The following is an 18,806-nucleotide window of genomic DNA, read 5'->3' on the forward strand; positions in this document are numbered from 1 at the left end:
TATATTTTTAATCTTTTGAGATCTCATTCATTTTTAACTCTGGCTTTATCTGTAATTTGCCTTTCAGGAATGTTTGAAGAAAGTAGGCTTCATGATGAAACTTGTTAAACAACTCCATAAGAATAGTAATGTGGTCATACTTTCGGTAGGTGATTTATTTATGACTCAGATCATCTTTTTTACATCCTGTTTTACATTTGGAAAGTATGGATTATTTTTTAACAAGCTTAACTTTGAGTTATTTGTTATGAAGCAAAAAAAAGGTGCTAGTGATGTATCACTAGATATCAATTACAGTATATAATGATAAATGCTATGAATCATAGTATATTTATATCTACCCTGTCCTGTATTACTGACAAATAATTGTAGTTAGATAGTTATGTTTTCATAATGCTGCAACAGGTGTTGCACAAAGCATATGAACCAATGAAATTCTTGCCTGAGAGTCACAGAATCAGAGAACTGAAAGTGATCTTAGTGATTATATAGTTTCCTCATGTCTAAAAATGAAGGTTTGATTAGTAGATGATCTTAGGAGTTCTTTTACTTTTAAATCTTGATTCTAAATATAATGTCAAATTAAATATTATGGAATCTAACAATTATAAAGGTAAAGTCACATTAGTGGTTTTAAAACTGGTGCTCTCTTCAGAATAATTCAAAAATCTTAAAATTATGACTCTAACTAAATTTTCAAGAGACAGAACACCCACAGAAAGATCCAGTGAGGCAATTCTCCAGCCCAAGGTAACCTGGAAAATAGTGGAACAACTGTTCCATGGGGTTAGAGAGGCAGCCAGCCAGAGTGAAGAAATTTCAGTCTCCCGGGAACAGCCCAGGGTGCCTGGGAGCCGAAGTAGCTTCCTGACCTGCACGCCAAGGAGCACTGGGCACAGCTTGGAGGATCAGCAGGGAGACCTCTGCCAGAGTGAGGGTGAAGCCCCAGGCCCTCAGGGTGGTTGTGGTAGCAGTGTACTCAGGGTAGCAGCCGCAGCAGCCCAGATCCAGGAAACAGAAGCAGGAGTCAGCAAGTAGGAGCCTTCAGACAGCTACACCCTGAGTGCTCAGCCCACCAAAGGTAGGGGAGTGGAGGGAGATTTCTGAGGTCTGTCCTCAGTCCCTGGAACAGGACTCTGGGGTTCTGACCACATTCAGATCCTGATAGCAGTCTAGGCCCCCCCACAGAATAGGGACCCACCCCTCAGCCCCATGGCAGAGGGGAGTACTTGAGTTCATTCACAGACCAGGAGAGCAGTCAGAGCCTCAAACACTGAGGTCCTTGTGTGTGGGGGTGTTCCAATAATACCCAAAAGCTCAGGAAGCACCCCAAAACCAGGTACAGGCTAGGGAAATGAGCAGAGAAAAAAAGAGGAACTGGACCATTGACAAATATTTTGTCTATGACCTCAAGGAGGATCAAAATACTCAATCTGAAGATGAGGAAGTACAAGCTTTTGCATCTAAAGACTCAAAAGAAAAATGGAAGTTGGGCTCAGGCTATGAGAGAGCTCAAAAAAGATTTTGAAAATCAATTAAGGGAGATAGAAGAAAAATCGGGAAAAGAAATGAGAGAAATGCAGGGAAAACATGAAATGCTCAAGAAAATAACATGCTATAACCAGCTTAGGTCAAATGGATAAAACAGTTCAAAAAGTTATTGAGGAGAAAAATGCTTTAAAAAAAGCAGAATTAGCCAAATGGGAAAGGAGATAAGAAATCTCTATGAGGAAAACAAACCCTTCAGATGTAAAATGGAGCTAAAGGAAGTTGATGACTTTATGAGAAGTCTAGACATAATACTTCAACACCAAAAGAATGAAAAATTAGAAGAAAATGTGAAACATCTCATTGAAAAAACAACTGACCTGGAAAATGGATTCAGGAAAGATAATTTAAAAATTATTGGAATACCTGAAAGTCATGATCAGGAAAAGAGCCTTGACCTCATTTTTAAAGAATTCCTACAGGAAAATTGCCCTGATATCCTAGAAGCAGAGGGCAAAAACAGAAATTGAGAGAATCCACTGATTTCCCCCAGAAAGAGATCCAAAAATCCAACCCCCAGGAATATTATAGCAAAGTTCCAGAACTCCCAAGCCAAAGAGAAAATATTACAAGTAGCCAGAAGGGCATAATTCAAATACTGTGGAGCTGTAGTCAGGATCACACAGGACTTAGCAACAACTACATTAAGGGCTCGTAGGGCTTGCAATATAATATTCTGGAAGGCAAAAGAGCTTGGAATGCAACTGAGAATCAACTACCTAGCAAAATTGAACATCCTCTTCCAGAGGAAAAGATGCACTTTCATGAAACAGGGTAATTTCAAATGTTCCTGTTGAAACAACCAGAGCTGAACAGAAAGTTTGACCTTCAAATACAGAACTCAGGTGGGGCATAGAGAGTGGATGAGAAAGGTAAATTATGAGGGACTTAATGATGATAAATTGCATGTATTTCTTCATAGAAAAATCATACTGATAATACTCATATGAACCTTCTCATTTAATAGAGCAGGTAGAAGGAACTTTTATAAATGAAGCACAGGAGAGAGCTGAATTTGAAGAGATAATGTATTATAAAAATGGAGTCAATGGCTAAAAGGGAAATGTACTGGTAGTAAGAGAAAGGAGAGAGGTGGAATAGGCTGAGATACCTCATATAAAAGATCTTTTTTTTTGCAATGAGCTGTTTTTTTTTTTTTTTGCAAGGCAAATGGGGTTAAGTGGCTTGCCTAAGGCTACACAGCTAGGTAATTATTAAGTATCAGAGGCCGGATTTGAATTCGGGTACTTCTGACTCCAGGGCCAGAGATCTTTCCACTGCATCACCTAGTCGCCCTCAATGTACTTTTGCAATGATATGGAAGGGGGGAAGGCGAGGGGGAATGAGGGAACCTTCACTCTCATCAGAAATGGCTCAGAGAGAAAACAGCATGCACACTCAATAAAGTATAGACATCTAGAGTAAAAAGGAGAGAGGGGACAGGGGGAAGGGGGGGGGATGTGGGTGATAGAAGAGAGGGTAGATCATAGGAGAGAATAGTCAGATATAATATATTATCTTTTTTTGCAAGGTGCTGGGACTGGGTGGCCTGTCTGGGACCATGGGGTCGGGTGCTTGTTGAGTCTCTGGGATGGTATATGGACTTGGGGGCCTCTTGGCCCCAGGGTTGGTGCTCTGTCTGCTGTGCCATTCAGCTACTCTATAGCACATTTTAGAAGAGGGACAGAGTGAAAAGAGAGAGAAAATATAATATATGGTGGTGGGGAGGAATGGATGGAGGGAATTACAAACAGCAACAGTGACTGTGGAAAAATATGAAATTAGCTTTTGTGATGGACATATGATAAAGAATGTGATCCACCCGAGACAGAGTTGATGGTATCAGAACAGAGATTGAAAACACATTTTTTCCTCTTTCTTTTACTTTATTTCTCATGAGGTTCTATATTTTTTGGGGGGAGGAGGTATTATGTTTACTCTTAAACAAGAATATTTTAGTAATGGATAAAGAAATGTGGAGTAGTACAAAAAATACAATATACACACATACACAAGAAAACCTACTTATAAATTATAAGATGGGGGAGGCATGTTAGAGTAGATTAACAATATATCTGAAAAAGACCTGAGAGTTTAGTGATTATGTTCAATATGAACTAGCAGTATAATATAGCAGCTAATACAGATTAAGCTTTCATAAAGAAAGATAAAATATCTAGGATTATGGTGGGAAGAATTCTGTAGTTCTCACCCTTGATTAGATTATATTAGGAATATGATATTCATTTCTTTCCCATTTCAAGAGCAATGATAATCTTAAAGTTTCCAAAATGATGAATGGTTTCAGGAATATAAAATTTGAAAATGGTTTTAAGGAAGTAAGATATTTAAATCAGGAGAAGAGAAAACTTGAAAATGATAGATATCTTCCAGTATTTAATAAAGTGTCTTGAAGAAAAGTGATTAGAGTTGTTCAGCCAAAGAGGGCAGAAACAGGAATAATAGTTGAAAATTTTTAAAAGATCAATTCAGGCTTGATATAAGGAAAAAAATGTAAGAAAACTGCCTTAGAGGTAATAGGCTCCTCCAGTGCTATAAGTCTACAAACAAGGACTGGATGATCCCTTGTTAAGAGACAATAGAAAAATTCTTCTTTAGGCAAGGACTTAATTTCAGTGACCACTGAGGTACATTACAACTCTGAAATTCTGTAAATCTATAAATCTGTGATGACCATGAGTTCTCTCTCTTTATTGACTTGTCCAAGGGCCAGTGCTCTCTCCACTGCATCACCTAGCTGCCCTGATCATGAGTTCTTAAAACCAATGCTATGAAATGATTTCTGGAATGTTTTTTCACAAGTTCAAAATGCTAAGAAATGAGCCTAATAGAAGAAAATGGGGGCCATGGAAACTCATGAAACAAAGGAAAAAATTTAATGGTTTTCAGTGCTAGCCAATCCCCTATTTCTCAATGATGGTGGGAAAGCATGTTAAGAATCACAAAATTGAGATAACCCTGTAACTATTCTATTGAAACCTGAAGGGTGAAATCCTTGCTTAATTGTCATGTTATGCTGAAGGAATCTCATCATAGCAATACTGACAACACGGCTGTATATGGAATCAGATATCATAAGAAAATTGTGGCTAAATGAAAGGAGTGAGTGCTTATAAGTTCTTCTGAGTAGAACTGGTTTTATTGGAAATATATATATATATATATATATACACACACACACACACACACGAACATGAAATGATTTATCATGGAATACTTTGTCATATTACATTGTATGGCTATGTAGAAAAGCAAAAGGAACATGATGAAAGCTGCAATTTATCAACACCTGTTGAAAAAGTTGGCAAAGAGTGATTCTAAAAATAATTCACTAAGAATGTTCAAATAAATTACAAATTTTTTATTCTTGAAACTTTATTACAAATGTGGGCATAAGGAGAGGACAGCAAAAATAGATGAAAAATATGATTCAGGACTAAGGAAGGAACAATGTCATTGTCCTACAGAACTCCAATTGATTATTTATCTCCTATTTAAAGAATAAACTCCTTCAAATGTTGTCTGTAGCACTGTGCTAATTTCAAGTTTAGAAACATTACTTTGACTCCCAAACAAATTCTATAAATGTTCTGAAGAGCTCAGTTTCATTATTCAATTCAATTAAGTCCAACCAGTATTGATTAAGCAAAGAAGCCTCTTTGTAATCAGTGCCATAGTAGGAATTGGAGATATTAAGACTAAAAAATGAAACCACCCCTACTCTCAAAGAGCTTATACTCACCTGGGAGAAAAACATGTATGTAAATAAATACAAAATAAGTGTAATTATAATTTTTTGAGCCACTAACAAGGGAGGAAATTAGAAAAAACTTCATGTAGGAAGTGGTCATCTTAAGTGGCTCTTAAGATGAGTTTTGAAGGGAGATACACATTTTAAGAGGAAGAAGTGAGGGGGGGAAGCATGGGACAACAAAGAGAGAAAAATATTTAGGGATCAGTAAATATGGCCATTATGACTTCGGAGAAAATAATAATATAGATATATGTATTTATATATGTATGACAATGAATTGTTGCCAAATCGAATAGGACTGATAGTCCTTGAGGTACATTTCACAAGAAAGTGTGCTGGACTGCAACAGAAAGATATGAAGTCAATTTTTCCAAGATTCTCCAGTAATGAAAGGTCTATTTTGGTTTGTTTTTTAAAATAGTATTTTTCTGGAGATTCTAAATGGTGGCAAATCATATATCTACTTTCTGAAAAATCTAGAGAAAATTGAGAGACAAATAGTAGGTCTAAGTAGCCTGCATCATATTAGAAATGAAGCGATGAATGCAATGAATAATAGAAAAATATATCCTCAAAGAAATATAAGGATGTATAACTGAAGAAAGGAGGTCATATTTTTATACAGCAAGGGGAAAGATTAAGTGATAGTCAGTATGCAGCATGAACACTACTTTAATGCTAAAAGATTAAGATCTCATCACTTTTGGGGTACCTGTGGGAAGATTTTAATAGGAAAACATAGATGAAGAATGAGAAAGCATCGATGGCATGAAATCTGAACCACTGGGAATATTTATAGTAAAGAAACTTCAGATTCATTTAAAGTATGTTTAAGTATGTGTGGTATACCAGTACCATAAAGCATTAAAAGAAAAAAAAAGTATTTTGGAAACAGCAAATTTGAAGGATTTATGGGAAAACATGGAAATATATTAGAGGATGAAAAGCCAGGTAAGGGATGGGGTTTACATTAGTGAAGAGAATATGTACACTCAGAGAATCAAAGATTAAATAAAGTTTCAATTCTATATGGTAGATTTCAGGGAATCATGATTCTTTGATCCAAAGTGCCAATTTAAAAATTAAATATTTGTAACCCTTTTTGCAAAAATGTACCTTAAGACCTGAAATGTAAGTAAGTATTGCTGCTCACAAAACTCCTTAGACTAGTTTGAAACAGATTAAAATAGAATTGAGAAATGTTTAACAAAATAAATAAAAAATAAAATACTTCCCTCCAAAATTCTTCTAATCAGATTGAGAAAATGCATCAGATCAAATTCTGATGGGGAAACTCAAGACAAAGTCACAATGAAATTGGATTAAGAAGACAGAAGGAAAAATTTGTGGGCAGATCTAAGAGTTAAGGAGGTCTCAGACCCAAACTAGGGTATCTTCCCGAACCCATAATGGGGCATTTTGGTGAGGAGAGGTGTCAATTGGCAGCTTTATCACCTGCAACCCAGTTGTAGGACACAGATCAAGAGTGGAATGATGAGGGAATCTGTGCCTGGAAGTACTCTTCAGCCTTGGGTGATATTCAAGAGTAGCAGGTTCAGAAGTAAGCAGTAACATCAGTAGGACTTTAAAGTCTGTGATCCTAGTCCTAAAGTGAACATGAAGTTCTGTATCCTTGAATCAGCAATGCTTCCTTGTAGAGTCAAATAATTTGCTGCTGTGCAGACCCAAAGCCAATTGAAGAACACTCAAAGCTGAGACCTGAGGAACAGCAACTTGACTTTCCCTTGTATCAGACCACCGTGGAAACATTGAAAAGTTAAAGATCCCCAGTTTGAGCAGTTTCTTAGATGCTGGAACAAGACACTCAATACCCCTAAAAAAAGAAACAACAGACCCAGCCCAGACCTTCCATGCAAAGAGCCTTTCCCTAACATCAAGTATGAAGTCAGAAATCTCTTAATTCCCTTCTGTTAGGTTTCCCCTTATCTTAAGAAAAAAATGGGAAAAGAGGGTAAGAATACAGTGAGGGATGGGAAGAAGGGGCAGGAAAGTCAGGGAAAATTATTCCACATAATCAGTATGCTCAAGTAGTTATTTAAATAAAGAGGAGCGAGATGGGGGAGCAGTTGACACTTGAATTGATTACAGGAGGGAAGAATTGGAGGGGAAAATACATTAAGTTTGGGAATGGGAGAAGGAAGAATTAGTGGAAGGTAGATTAAGGAAGGGAATCAATCTGGAGTACCACAAACTAAGACTGTATATAAATATTTGGCAAAGAAGAGCCAAGAATTCCCTGTAAACTAGGGAAGATCTGAAAAACTTATGACATGTAAAAGTGATGGAATATTATTGTGCTTTAAGAAATAATGAAGGAGATGGTTTCAGTGAAACTTAAAAAAAAGACATATAAATTGGTACAGAGTGAAGTAAGTAGAATCAACAACATCTTTTACAGAGGTAGAAATATGTTAAAAACAAACAGCTTTTGAAAGAATGAAGAGCTTTTTTCAGCAAATCATCACAATTCTAGAGGACAAATAATGAAACATGCTACCCATTTCCTGACAGAGGTAAATAATTACAGAATGAGAAAAGAATGAAGCATATCTTTTAGAGATGGTCAATGTGAAAATTGGTTTTGCTTGACTATATAGTGTAAGTATACAACAATTTTGTTTTCCTTTTATTCTCAATTTGAGTTGGATGGGTAGGAGAGAGAAACATTTTTTCTCACTTTAAAAAATGAAATGTAATTAAAAAATAATATATACCCTACCTGAGCTGTGCTTTGAGTTCAGTAAACCTGGGTCGTCTGCTGGGATCATATGCCCAGCATTTTGTCATAAGGCTGTAGAGAGTAGGAGGACAATTTGGAGGCATTGGCAACCGTTCACCATTTTCAATTCGACCAATTACATCATTGTTCTTCACTCCTTGGAAAGGTTTTATACCATGCATCAAAATTTCCCACATGCATACACCTGTGAAGTAAAAGGATAAGAAGTGAATGAAGCAAATCAGTTTTTATTCCTAATAAAGTGAAAGCACTATTAAAAAAAATTGTTTTTAGGTTTTTGCAAGGCAAATGGAGTTAAGTGGCCTGCCCAAGGCCACATGGCTAGGTAATTATTAAGTGTTTGAGACCGGATTTGAACCCAGGTACTCCTGACTCGAGGGCCAGTGCTTTATCCACTGTGCCACCTAGCCACCCCAAGCACTATTAACATTTTAAAAAATATATTATTAATACTCTCCCTAAAATAAAAAAAATATTACTTGGTAAATAAAAGGAAAACTATGATGTACTGTCTTTTCCCCAATTATAAAATTATAAAGCTGCATTCAAAATGATCTCTTAAGGTCATGGAATAATGAGTAAAATAGATGTCAGTAAAAATCAGCAGCAATAATCTTAGTTAAGTACCTATGTTGTGATAAGCAAAGTGAGACACAAAGATGAATAACGCTCAATCCCAAGCTCTCAGAGTTTATACTATAGTAGGGAAGAGGCAAACTTTGATACAAAGGAGATCATATGCTTTTGTTTAAAGAACTATTTTATAATGAGAGAAGAAAGATTTCCCCTTCCACCCAATGTGAATCACGTTCCTGTACCATTAAATTTAGACATTAAAGATCACAGGCAGTAAGTAACAGAACCAGGATTTGAATCTAAGCCCTGTGATTCCACATTCAATACACTTTTCAATTAATTGTATATGATGAGGGCTGGAAACTTATTGCATAAATTCAAACTTTGAAATACAGTTCACTGGAAAATTTGATGATATATGAATTATCAATGCAATTAATATATACATCATCAAAATTTCCAATGAGCTCTGTTTCAAAGGTTGACCTAATACTATCTTTATAGCAAATCACCTCTCAGAGCCTCCTCTGTAATATGAGAAGGATGGACAAGGTGGCCTCAAAGTTAAAAATCTTTGATGGGGGGGGCAGCTAGGTGGCACAGCAGAAAGAGCACTGGCCTTGGAATCAGGAGTACATGAGTTCAAATCTGGCCTCAGATATTTAGGAATTGAATGACTCCAGTCAAGTCAATTAATCTTGTTTGTCTCACTTAACCAGTTTCCTCATCTGAAAAAAGAACTGGAGAAGGAAATGGTAAAACTACTCCAGTACCTTTGTCAAGAAAACCCTAAATGGGATCATGCAGAGTAAGATGTGACTGAAAAATGACAGAAAACAAATGTCTTTTTATAAAGTTTATTATGGAACACGTGATAGGTTGATTCCTTAGTTTTAATGGAGAGACAAATTAACTTAGTCAGCCTTTAAAGTAAAGCATAGTACTTTTTATTTTCTAAGACTTCAAGTCCGAATTAGAACATCCCAATATCTGTTACGTGGCCCTGAGTAAAAAGTTTAATTGTTGATGCTATTCAGCTTTTTTGGTAATTAGAAAATATAATGAATGTGACATAAGGATTGAATTGCTTTAACTGATTAAAAATTTGTGGTTCATAATTTTAGATAAACTTTTCTTCACTCCTTTGATGATTCTGTTCTTGATTCTAGTCTTCACTCTAGATGAGGCTTCCTATATATCAGAAATCTCATGTGAATACCTCCTAGAGCCTCCATTCTGAAGAAGAGCCCAGGACAAAATGCCCAAACTCCTCTCATAGTTCTCCTAACTTGCTGGACTTGTTCCCCCTTGATTTGCCTCTCTTCCCTTTTTTCACTTAACTATACATATAAGTACAGAGATTTTTAAAATGTACAGAAACAGAAGAGATAGAATGAAAGAAGAAAACAGACAAACAAGACAGCTTTGAAATACACACACACACACACACACACACACACACACACACATATGGAATTTATGCATTTACAAATAAAAGCCTGTCAGATTTACAATATATAATGACAGAGTACTTTTAAGGTTTGTAAAATGATTTACATATATGATCTCTCATTTGATCCTCACAATGACTCTGTGACGTAGATGCTATTCTTCTTCTCTTTGTACTGATGAGGAAACTGAGATTGAGAGATATGCCAGGGTCATATAACCAGTAAGTGTCTGAGACAGGATTTCAATGTGCATTTAGCTGTTTGTTATGGCAACTGAAAAACGTAATGTAATCTCAGGCTAAATTATGAGATCTAGCGTTCAGAACAAGGATGGTCAAAATCTTATACATTGTTCCAGAGAACTGAATATATCTGGAGAATTGTGTTCAATTTTGAATGTCATAATTTAGGAAGGAATTTGTTCTGGAGGAAGGCAGTGAGAATGGGTTAAAGTAAATGGGGATGTTTAGACTGAAGAGGAAAAGAATCCATCAAGAAGCATTTAAGAAGTGCAAGACAACTCCAGGCGCAGACTCTTTCATAAAGTCTTACTCCATTGCCCCACTGGTTCTCAGACTATATGATAGCAGAATACGAGCTGGGGAGACCCCAGGAACAGAACGATTCTGCTTTCTGAGGAACAGTCTAGTTAATGATATAGAGGGGCCTTGCTAGGAGATGTCACTTGGAGATGAACATTTTTTGATCATGGTCAACCAAAGAAATAAGAAAAAAATTGTTTTTTAAAAATTACTTCTCAGATTCCTTCTGTTTTGCCAGTGTTGGGAGTGAAACACAAAGTGAGTGGACAGCTGATGTTAAGAATCACAGAGGTTTTAAGGCTTTTGACTGAATACAGTTTGAATGATAAAACTCATCATAAGAAATCCTTGTCCAATCACCAGCACATGGAAGTACTGCTGGAGGAGCTAAATCAAACTGATCTCGACATTCTTGCAAGAAATGAAACAAGAAGGAAGTTGCAGCAAGATGACATGAAAGCTTTCATGTGTTTTTTGAACAGAAAAAAGAATGGAGCTGTTGGACTGGATTGAGATCTAATGTTTAGAACAAGGGTGGTCAAAATTTTATACTTTGCCCCCAAAGAAATAAATATATCTGGAGAATTGTGTTGTTTCAATTTTGGGTGTCATACTTTAGGAATCTGCCCAGAGAACATGGTTCCTTTATATTTTCCTCCATTTGTTTCTAATGCTGTTTTTTTCCCCAAGGTATAATTTTATTCTATTGTTTTTCTACTTAAATCAAGTAAGCAAAACCTATGAAGAATGAAACTGATCCTAAAAAGAATGGACTAGACGTGAAGGAGTAAAGTGGTTATACAGGATGGAACAGCAAAATAAGTTAAATGTAGATATTCTATTCATAGTTTTCCCAAGAATGTAGTTTATTATAAACAAACTCTGTTATTTAGATGATGACTTAGGATGCAAATGACCATTATAAAACTATGTGCATAACTGCTCCCATAATGTAATTTTTTCAGAGACATCTGAAGAGCAACTGGGGGCATGGTGGATAGATCATAGAACTTGAAGAAAGGAAGGTCTGAATTTGAATCATACTTCAGATACTAGCTGTGTGACCCTGGGAGAGTTACTTTACCTCTATCTGGCTCAGTTTCCTCACTGGTAAAATGAGGATGGTTGTGAAGATCAAATGGGATCAGATTTGTAAAGTACTTTGCAAACTTCAACTGCTATATAAATGCCAGTCATTATTAGTTAATATCTTAGGTGGGAGATGACTAAATATATATTTTTTGTTTTGTTTTGCAAGGCAAACGGGGTTAAGTGGCTTGTCCAAGGCCACACAACTAGGTAATTATTAAGTGTCTGAGACTGGATTTGAACCCAGGTACTCCTGACTCCAGGGCCGGTGCTTTATCCACTACGCCACCTAGCCGCCCTGACTAAATATATTTTAATGAAGCATGGTAAAATTTTATATTTATAGTCAAATTCCTAAAGGATTTTAGCAAAAATGAATGCCTTATTCACCAGAAATCTTATTTAAAAACACTTCTTTGCCTTTAATCTTATTATTAAAAGTAATTAGTAATTATTCTAATGCCAGTTGTCCAGAAAAAAAGAGAAAAACTACACAAATTAGAAATCAACTTTTACTTCTAAGAATATGCAAAATTGCCTAAAACAACAGATTCAAAAATATATGTTAATATATTTTTAATAAAAGATTTCTGCTTCTGGCATATCAAAAATCAAGAAACTAGGCATAGCTCAATGAGCATAGACTAAACTAGTATTAATTGGCTTCAAGGACATGCAAGATTAAAATGATCAGTGGTCAACAGACACTTACCAAACATCCACACATCACTAGCTGAGGTAAAACGTCTAAAGTTGATTGACTCTGGAGCCATCCATTTAATAGGTAATTTTCCTTTGGAAGCTACAAGAAAGAGACAATTTTTCTTAAAAGAAAAATTTTCTGCTTTGCAAGCTTCAGAATACATTCAAGCTCTCTCTAGACCAGGCATGCTTCACCTTTTTTTATGTCACTGACCCCCTCTGGCAGTCTAGGGGATTCCTTCTCAGAATACTCTTTTTAAAAGCATAAAACAAAACCTGTAGGATTAAAAATGAAGTCAACAATAGTGAAATACAGTCATTCACTTTTTAGCTATCCTTTTCCAGATGTAGTTACTGTCAATAAAAATTAAAAAGAAAATACTGTATCATTTGGCTCTTGGCTCCTCTCAAGAGTCCTCCCAGGTTTTCAAAGGCTTTGTCAGTGGAGTATGAGCTGGGGCAGGTTCTCAGCTGGAAAAGATACCAATAGGGTCCAAGTAACAGAATTGGTCTTTTTTCTGAGAATCAACCTAGCTGATTATAAAGAAGAGCCTCACTAATAGGCTGATCACCATAATCAATCTAAGAAACAAGAAAATTAAAAAAAATTTAATTTCCTTGAAGCCCCAAATTTATCTAGAGGTTCTTCACATCTATTTGTATATATGAAGAGCATTCTGAAAGAGAAGCCTTAGGGCAGCATATGATAACATATAGTCTCCTGTGGGAAAAGAGGTAAAATATAGAGATGGGGCACATGGCAGTAAATGACTGGGTGATTTAATACATAAGTTGTTTTTTTTTTTTTAGGTTTTTGCAAGGCAAATGGGGTTAAGTGGCTTGCCCAAGGCCACACAGCTAGGTAATTATTAAGTGTATGAGGCTGGATTTGAACCCAGGTACTCCTGACTCCAGGGCCAGTGCTTTATCTACTACACCACCTAGCTGCTCCAATACATAAGATTTTTAACACTGATTAGTAAATCATGAATTATTGAGTCACCTTTGTTACTATGCCTGAACAAGAGGGAAAGAAAGAGGAAGTGATGATGTGGAAGGAATGTAATCTCTATTCTCATCATCTAATCAAACGATCAACATTTATGAAGTGCTTAGTATATAACAGAAACTATTTGAAACTCTGAGAGTACTCCTTTATACAAAGGAAAAAGTAAAAACTCTCCAAGCAGTAAAAGAGCTTATATTCTAATTTGGGAGTCAACACTATATAAATAGATATACACCAGGCAGTAACAGCTGATGGGACTAAAAATGGTGACTTGTAGAAGGTAGCACAGGAGTGAACCTCCAAGGAAGTCAGGAATGCTGAGACATTTAGAGATGAGGTTGGAGAGCATTTCAGGCAAGGGGAACAGTCGGTGCAGTGGCACCGAAATGAAGTATGCCATTTCTTTGGAATGTAGTCTGTAAGGGCTTTAAAGGACATACAGAAAAGCTTCTATTTGATTCGAGAAGTGACAGGGAGAGAGATAATGGATTTTATTATTAGTAAGGATATTTGCCATTGAGTGCATTCAAAATCTGTGTTGGAACCATGTTCAAAATCCTCCTAACTTTAAAAGTTAAAAATTCATGGATTCCAAAAGAAGAATGCTATATTGGTTCCACCTTCAAAAAGATGCCCCATGGGCACTTTAGGAAAATCCCTCTGAAAATCTACAGACTCCTGTACTAGACCATGGGTAAAGTGATGGGGTCTTCCAAGGTTGGGGCAGCGAGGAAACAGGATAGGCACAGCACCAGGTCGGAACTCTGAGGAGTGTAAGGGGTTAATCCCCCCATTAGACTTGGCCCCCTTGAGGGTTGGAGATGCTCTTGGTCTTTCTTTGTACTCCCAGAGTTTAGAAGAGTGTCTGGACCTTGTTGAGTGGCCAAGAAACTGGCTAATGAAACCTCTGGCATTCACTCCCAGTTATGCAATGTCGTTTTGAAGTCGGACTAGAGCAATGCACAATCTTGCTGTCCTCTGCAAAAAAGCTTTCCTCCTCATCATCACAGACACACTCATTGCTGACAGCAGTCCAGATCTTGTGGGCTGATTTTCCATTCTTCTCTGATGTTGATATCTTTAAAGTTTACATTTTACACAAGATATGCAAGAGGACACAATACAATATCTGACTTTATATTGTTATAAAATACAGACATGATGACTTTAAATTGGGGTATGACAGAGGATAATGATAAAGTAAGGAAAACAATTCAAACCTAAAAACGAAGGTCATTATTTTACTGGGACTGGGAAAAAAATAATGATAATTAATTGTGTGTCTTGCAAGCACTGTGCTAAATGCTTTACAGTTAACATCTCACAATAATTCTGGGAAGCTGTTGCTGACATTACCTATATACCTGTGTATAACAGAACTTTTACTAAAGGAAAAATTTATAACCGGGTAATATACGCTTGGAAAAAATATATTTTATTAGTATTTCCCTCTTTCCTAGACATATAAGAGTGGTGATACTTTCCCAGCCTTTCACTCTCTGCTATTCCAGATACATTTTCTTCTGTCTTTATCATCTCCATAGTTCCAACAACATCTTATCCACCTGCTCTGCCACATCTTTCCCCCAACTTGGCCATCCCACCCCCCATCACTGGGTGATTTGATTGGTACTTGGAGCTCCTGGTACCCAGGAAACTCCTGTCATCTCTATATCAGGGTTGGCAGACACCACCTTCAGTGCAAATAATAAACTTTTCCATTCTTCCTTGTTCTCTAAGCTGTTTTTGGTTCATGCCACTCCAGGTTCTGAAATTCATTATCCCTGACTTCTTCCCTGGCCTTTTTTTTGTGTTCTGGAGCCTCTGTGGAGTCTTCTCTGCAACTGGTAAGAGAATGATGAAGAGTGATCAATTTGTCCCCATGGCAAGGGACAAAGGCATGGGACAAAGTGTAAACTCTGTGCAATGGGACAAAGATGGGATCTGGTTGAGGGGAGGACTTTAAGACCCTAAACTGAATTCTGCATTTATATGAAGCAGACTTGAGAACTATGGTTTTTGTTTAAACCAGAGCATTATCAGAATACAATTAGCTCTAGTATCACTGCTTCTACTTGCTAGGCAAGAAGGGATACTGTCTGTCCTGTAGTTTAACTAGACATATGGCAAAATATATAAAGAGAAAGATTCTGGCTCAATATTAGCAGTGACTTCCTAACAATTAAGCTTAATCCACAACTGATGTGGAAGACAGTTCTCAGACTTTGGAAGTGGTGAAGTAGAAATCGGATGATGATCACTGGTCTGCAGGGACATTGTATAAGGAGTGCATAGTTCAGGGAAAGAAAAAACTCAATGACCCCTGAGTTCACATCCATGAGCTCAAGTGAATCAAGCTGACCTTTGCACAAATCTGAGAATTGTGGGGACTTTTCTTATGTACAGTCAGGAAAATTTTAATTAGTTACGTCAAAGTTCAAATATTTCAAGAATAACTCCTTGAGAACATAAAAACTTCAATAATGAGGGAATTTTGTGTGCTAGTGCTTGAAACTTACTTGCTAATGGGCCAAGTAGTGGTTTAAGAATGGACTGATCAACAACAAAAAAAATAACAAAAAATAACAAAAAAAAAAAAGAATGGACTGATCAACAGTAGTAATGAGCACACAAATTTAATTCTACTGGCAGTACAGTGACTGTGAGAATAACTTCAGAAAGGCTCAGAACATAATTTTAACTCTTCTTGTTTCTTCCCATTTTCTATAGTGATTTTATGATTCTTATTAATTGAGAGCAATGTGTCAAGCTGTAAAAAAACATCTTTATGTCATCACATTTAGCTATGTCAAAATATACACTTTTATTTTAAGAAAATAATAGTTTTTTAATCTTTGTTGACTGGCAAGCCAAATCCAATAAACAAAATTATAAGAAAACCTGGAGTTCATATGTTTTATCTTATTTCTTACCTTTGTAGTAAGTACTATCTTCCATATATCGAGACAAACCAAAATCTCCTAATTTTACACAGTCAGTTGAAGATACCAGCACATTTCTAGCAGCAATGTCCCTGAGAAAGAAAGATTCAGGACAGTAAGTTTTACCATGAGAAAAATCAAGATTGGTTTGAGAATTATCTATAAATAGATTCAGAAAAGGATTATGGATTGGTGAGGGTATGTGTGTGTGGGGCAGGATATGTGAGTGAATGAATCTTTGAGGTAATTTTCTTCAACTTTTCATTTTTTAGATGAGGAAATTAAGACCCAGAGGGATTAGGTGAATTGACCAATGACACATAGGTAATAAATAACAACTTTAAGTTTTAGTGATAGGTCTTATGTCTCCAAGATTTACAATTTATCTATTTTTCATCTTTAAATAAGCTCTATTTATACTTCTCACTAATATGATAGAACAGATTAGACAATGCAAGCATTTAAAAAGAACATATGTAATGAAGTACTCAATTTCATACAACACACAACTTTTTAGCAACTATTGTATTATATAAATTATATATATAAATCTCTCTCTATAAAAACATAAATTCTAAAATTCCCCTTGCAGAATGACAAAAATTATACTCATTCAGTTTACAGATAATAAGAACATATTTCTCCTTCCTAAACAGAGGTTGTCTGGTGATCACATCCTGGATCTTGTCATTCGTTAGTTATATAATTTTTGGTAACTCAGTTAATTCACTTTCATCTAAATATCAGTTTCTTCATCTGTAAAATGGAAATGATAATCCCTACCACAATTATCTCACATGGTTCTTATGAATATAAAATGAGATAATAAAGCACAACATAAATCTGAAATGTTAGGAACTCCTACTCTACATTACCATTTGTGGTAGCTATCAGACAAAAAATATATAAGTAGGTCCTTATCTGACTTAAAAAAAAACAAACCTAAATATTTTCCTTTCAATTAAGAGGTTTTTCTCACATTTTCCAGCTTTTGAAAAGATTTCAAATGGCTAAATTGCTACAAGATTTGAGACTTAAATCCAACTTCTCCCTCCCAATTTACAGGTTCCTCATTCCTGGTAAATCCTCAACCCACCTAAGAAATGAAAAAAATTACTCTAATTTTGCCAACTAAATATTAAAGGAATTAACTTCAGATTATATTAAAAAGAGGCCCACAAATTAAGCATACTCTCAGTGGATTTCAGTCTTAACACATTGAGGATTTTATTTTACACTCTTCCAAGATGATATACTGTACAGAGTAATAAAAAATTTACACAGAATACTTTTGATTCCATGTGAAAAAATTAGCTCCAAATAAATTAATAACTAATTCAGTGAAGTTGCATTTCACAGGTCACAGGAAGCATACAAAAATGAGGACACAAATCTTGAGGGTAAATAAAATGAATGTCATTTCCAGTAAATTGTTTTTTCCCCCCTTTCAACACTCCATCTTTAAAAGTGAACGTCAGTCAATATTACTTAAAAACAAAACTCAATCATAAAGAATTGTACAAATTTAAATTTTTTTTGTTTCTCTTACCTATGCACAAATCTTTTACTTTCTAGGTAGGCAAGGGCTGTACTAAGCTGGTAAGCATATAGAATCAAAGATGCCAAATCCAAGCTGTATTTTCTCACTTGCAAAAATGATCTCAGCTTTCAGCACAATGATAAAAACAAACAGAAGAAAATTATCAGAAACATTAAGAGAAGTCTACAGTCTAAATGTTCACATTCATCACAATTCATCACAGAACATGCTGTGATTTTTCCTTTAAGAAGTACCACTGGTATATTCAAATGGAATTATACTACTACATTAAAAATATAGAGCAACAAAGAGAGTAATATAGTTTGAGGGAAGCAATTTTTGAGAAAGAGGCATTGAAAAGTAGTATCAGTCTAAAAGAAGTAGAGAAAACTGTGCATGTAAATTCATATAAATTTGACATCTCAACCAGGACTTTTTGGATGCAGAAAAATGACTTGGGTTTCCATGGGTTTTCTTGGTATTTCCAAGGTTAACTCTGCCTGGGATTACTACTGTAACTTAATAATTGAAGAATTCATGATTTCATTGGTAGGATTCTCTCTCCATTAATAAATAACAATATCTGTAACAAGTCTGTAGGATCTCTCTTTGAGTTGCTAGAGCTAAAAAAAACATTCAGTCCCCAGTAGCCAAATTTCTGTTGATAAGCCTCTTTGAGTCTATCCTCTAAAGTCCATTAAAGTTGGCAGGATCTCCCAGTCCTTAAGCTCAGGAAACAATGTAGTTATTGCCATTAAGATTGTCAAGTTCATCTGTTTTCCTGTCATATAGATGTATAATATATATATATATATATATCCTTTTTTTTCTTTTTAGTTTTTTTCAAGGCAATGGGGTTAAGTGGCTTGCC

The 18,806-nt window shown here is 35.8% G+C and overlaps 1 protein-coding gene across 8 annotated transcripts in view; it reads right to left on the reverse strand.

Annotated features, from left to right (window-relative positions):
* The window catches only part of PTK2 (protein tyrosine kinase 2), a 420,621-nt gene that overhangs the window by 89,781 nt on the left and 312,034 nt on the right, over window positions 1-18,806 (reverse strand). For all 8 annotated transcript variants that reach the window (XM_074202742.1, XM_074202744.1, XM_074202735.1 and 5 more), the window contains 4 exons: window positions 17,945-18,060; window positions 16,387-16,487; window positions 12,455-12,544; window positions 8,064-8,268 (listed from right to left, as the gene is read on the reverse strand). In XM_074202742.1, coding sequence (XP_074058843.1) covers window positions 8,064-8,268; window positions 12,455-12,544; window positions 16,387-16,487; window positions 17,945-18,060 — 512 coding nt within the window. The remainder of the gene's footprint in view (window positions 1-8,063; window positions 8,269-12,454; window positions 12,545-16,386; window positions 16,488-17,944; window positions 18,061-18,806) is intronic.

The sequence above is a fragment of the Macrotis lagotis genome, chromosome X (assembly GCF_037893015.1).
Source record: "Macrotis lagotis isolate mMagLag1 chromosome X, bilby.v1.9.chrom.fasta, whole genome shotgun sequence".
Classification (NCBI taxonomy): domain Eukaryota; kingdom Metazoa; phylum Chordata; class Mammalia; order Peramelemorphia; family Peramelidae; genus Macrotis; species Macrotis lagotis.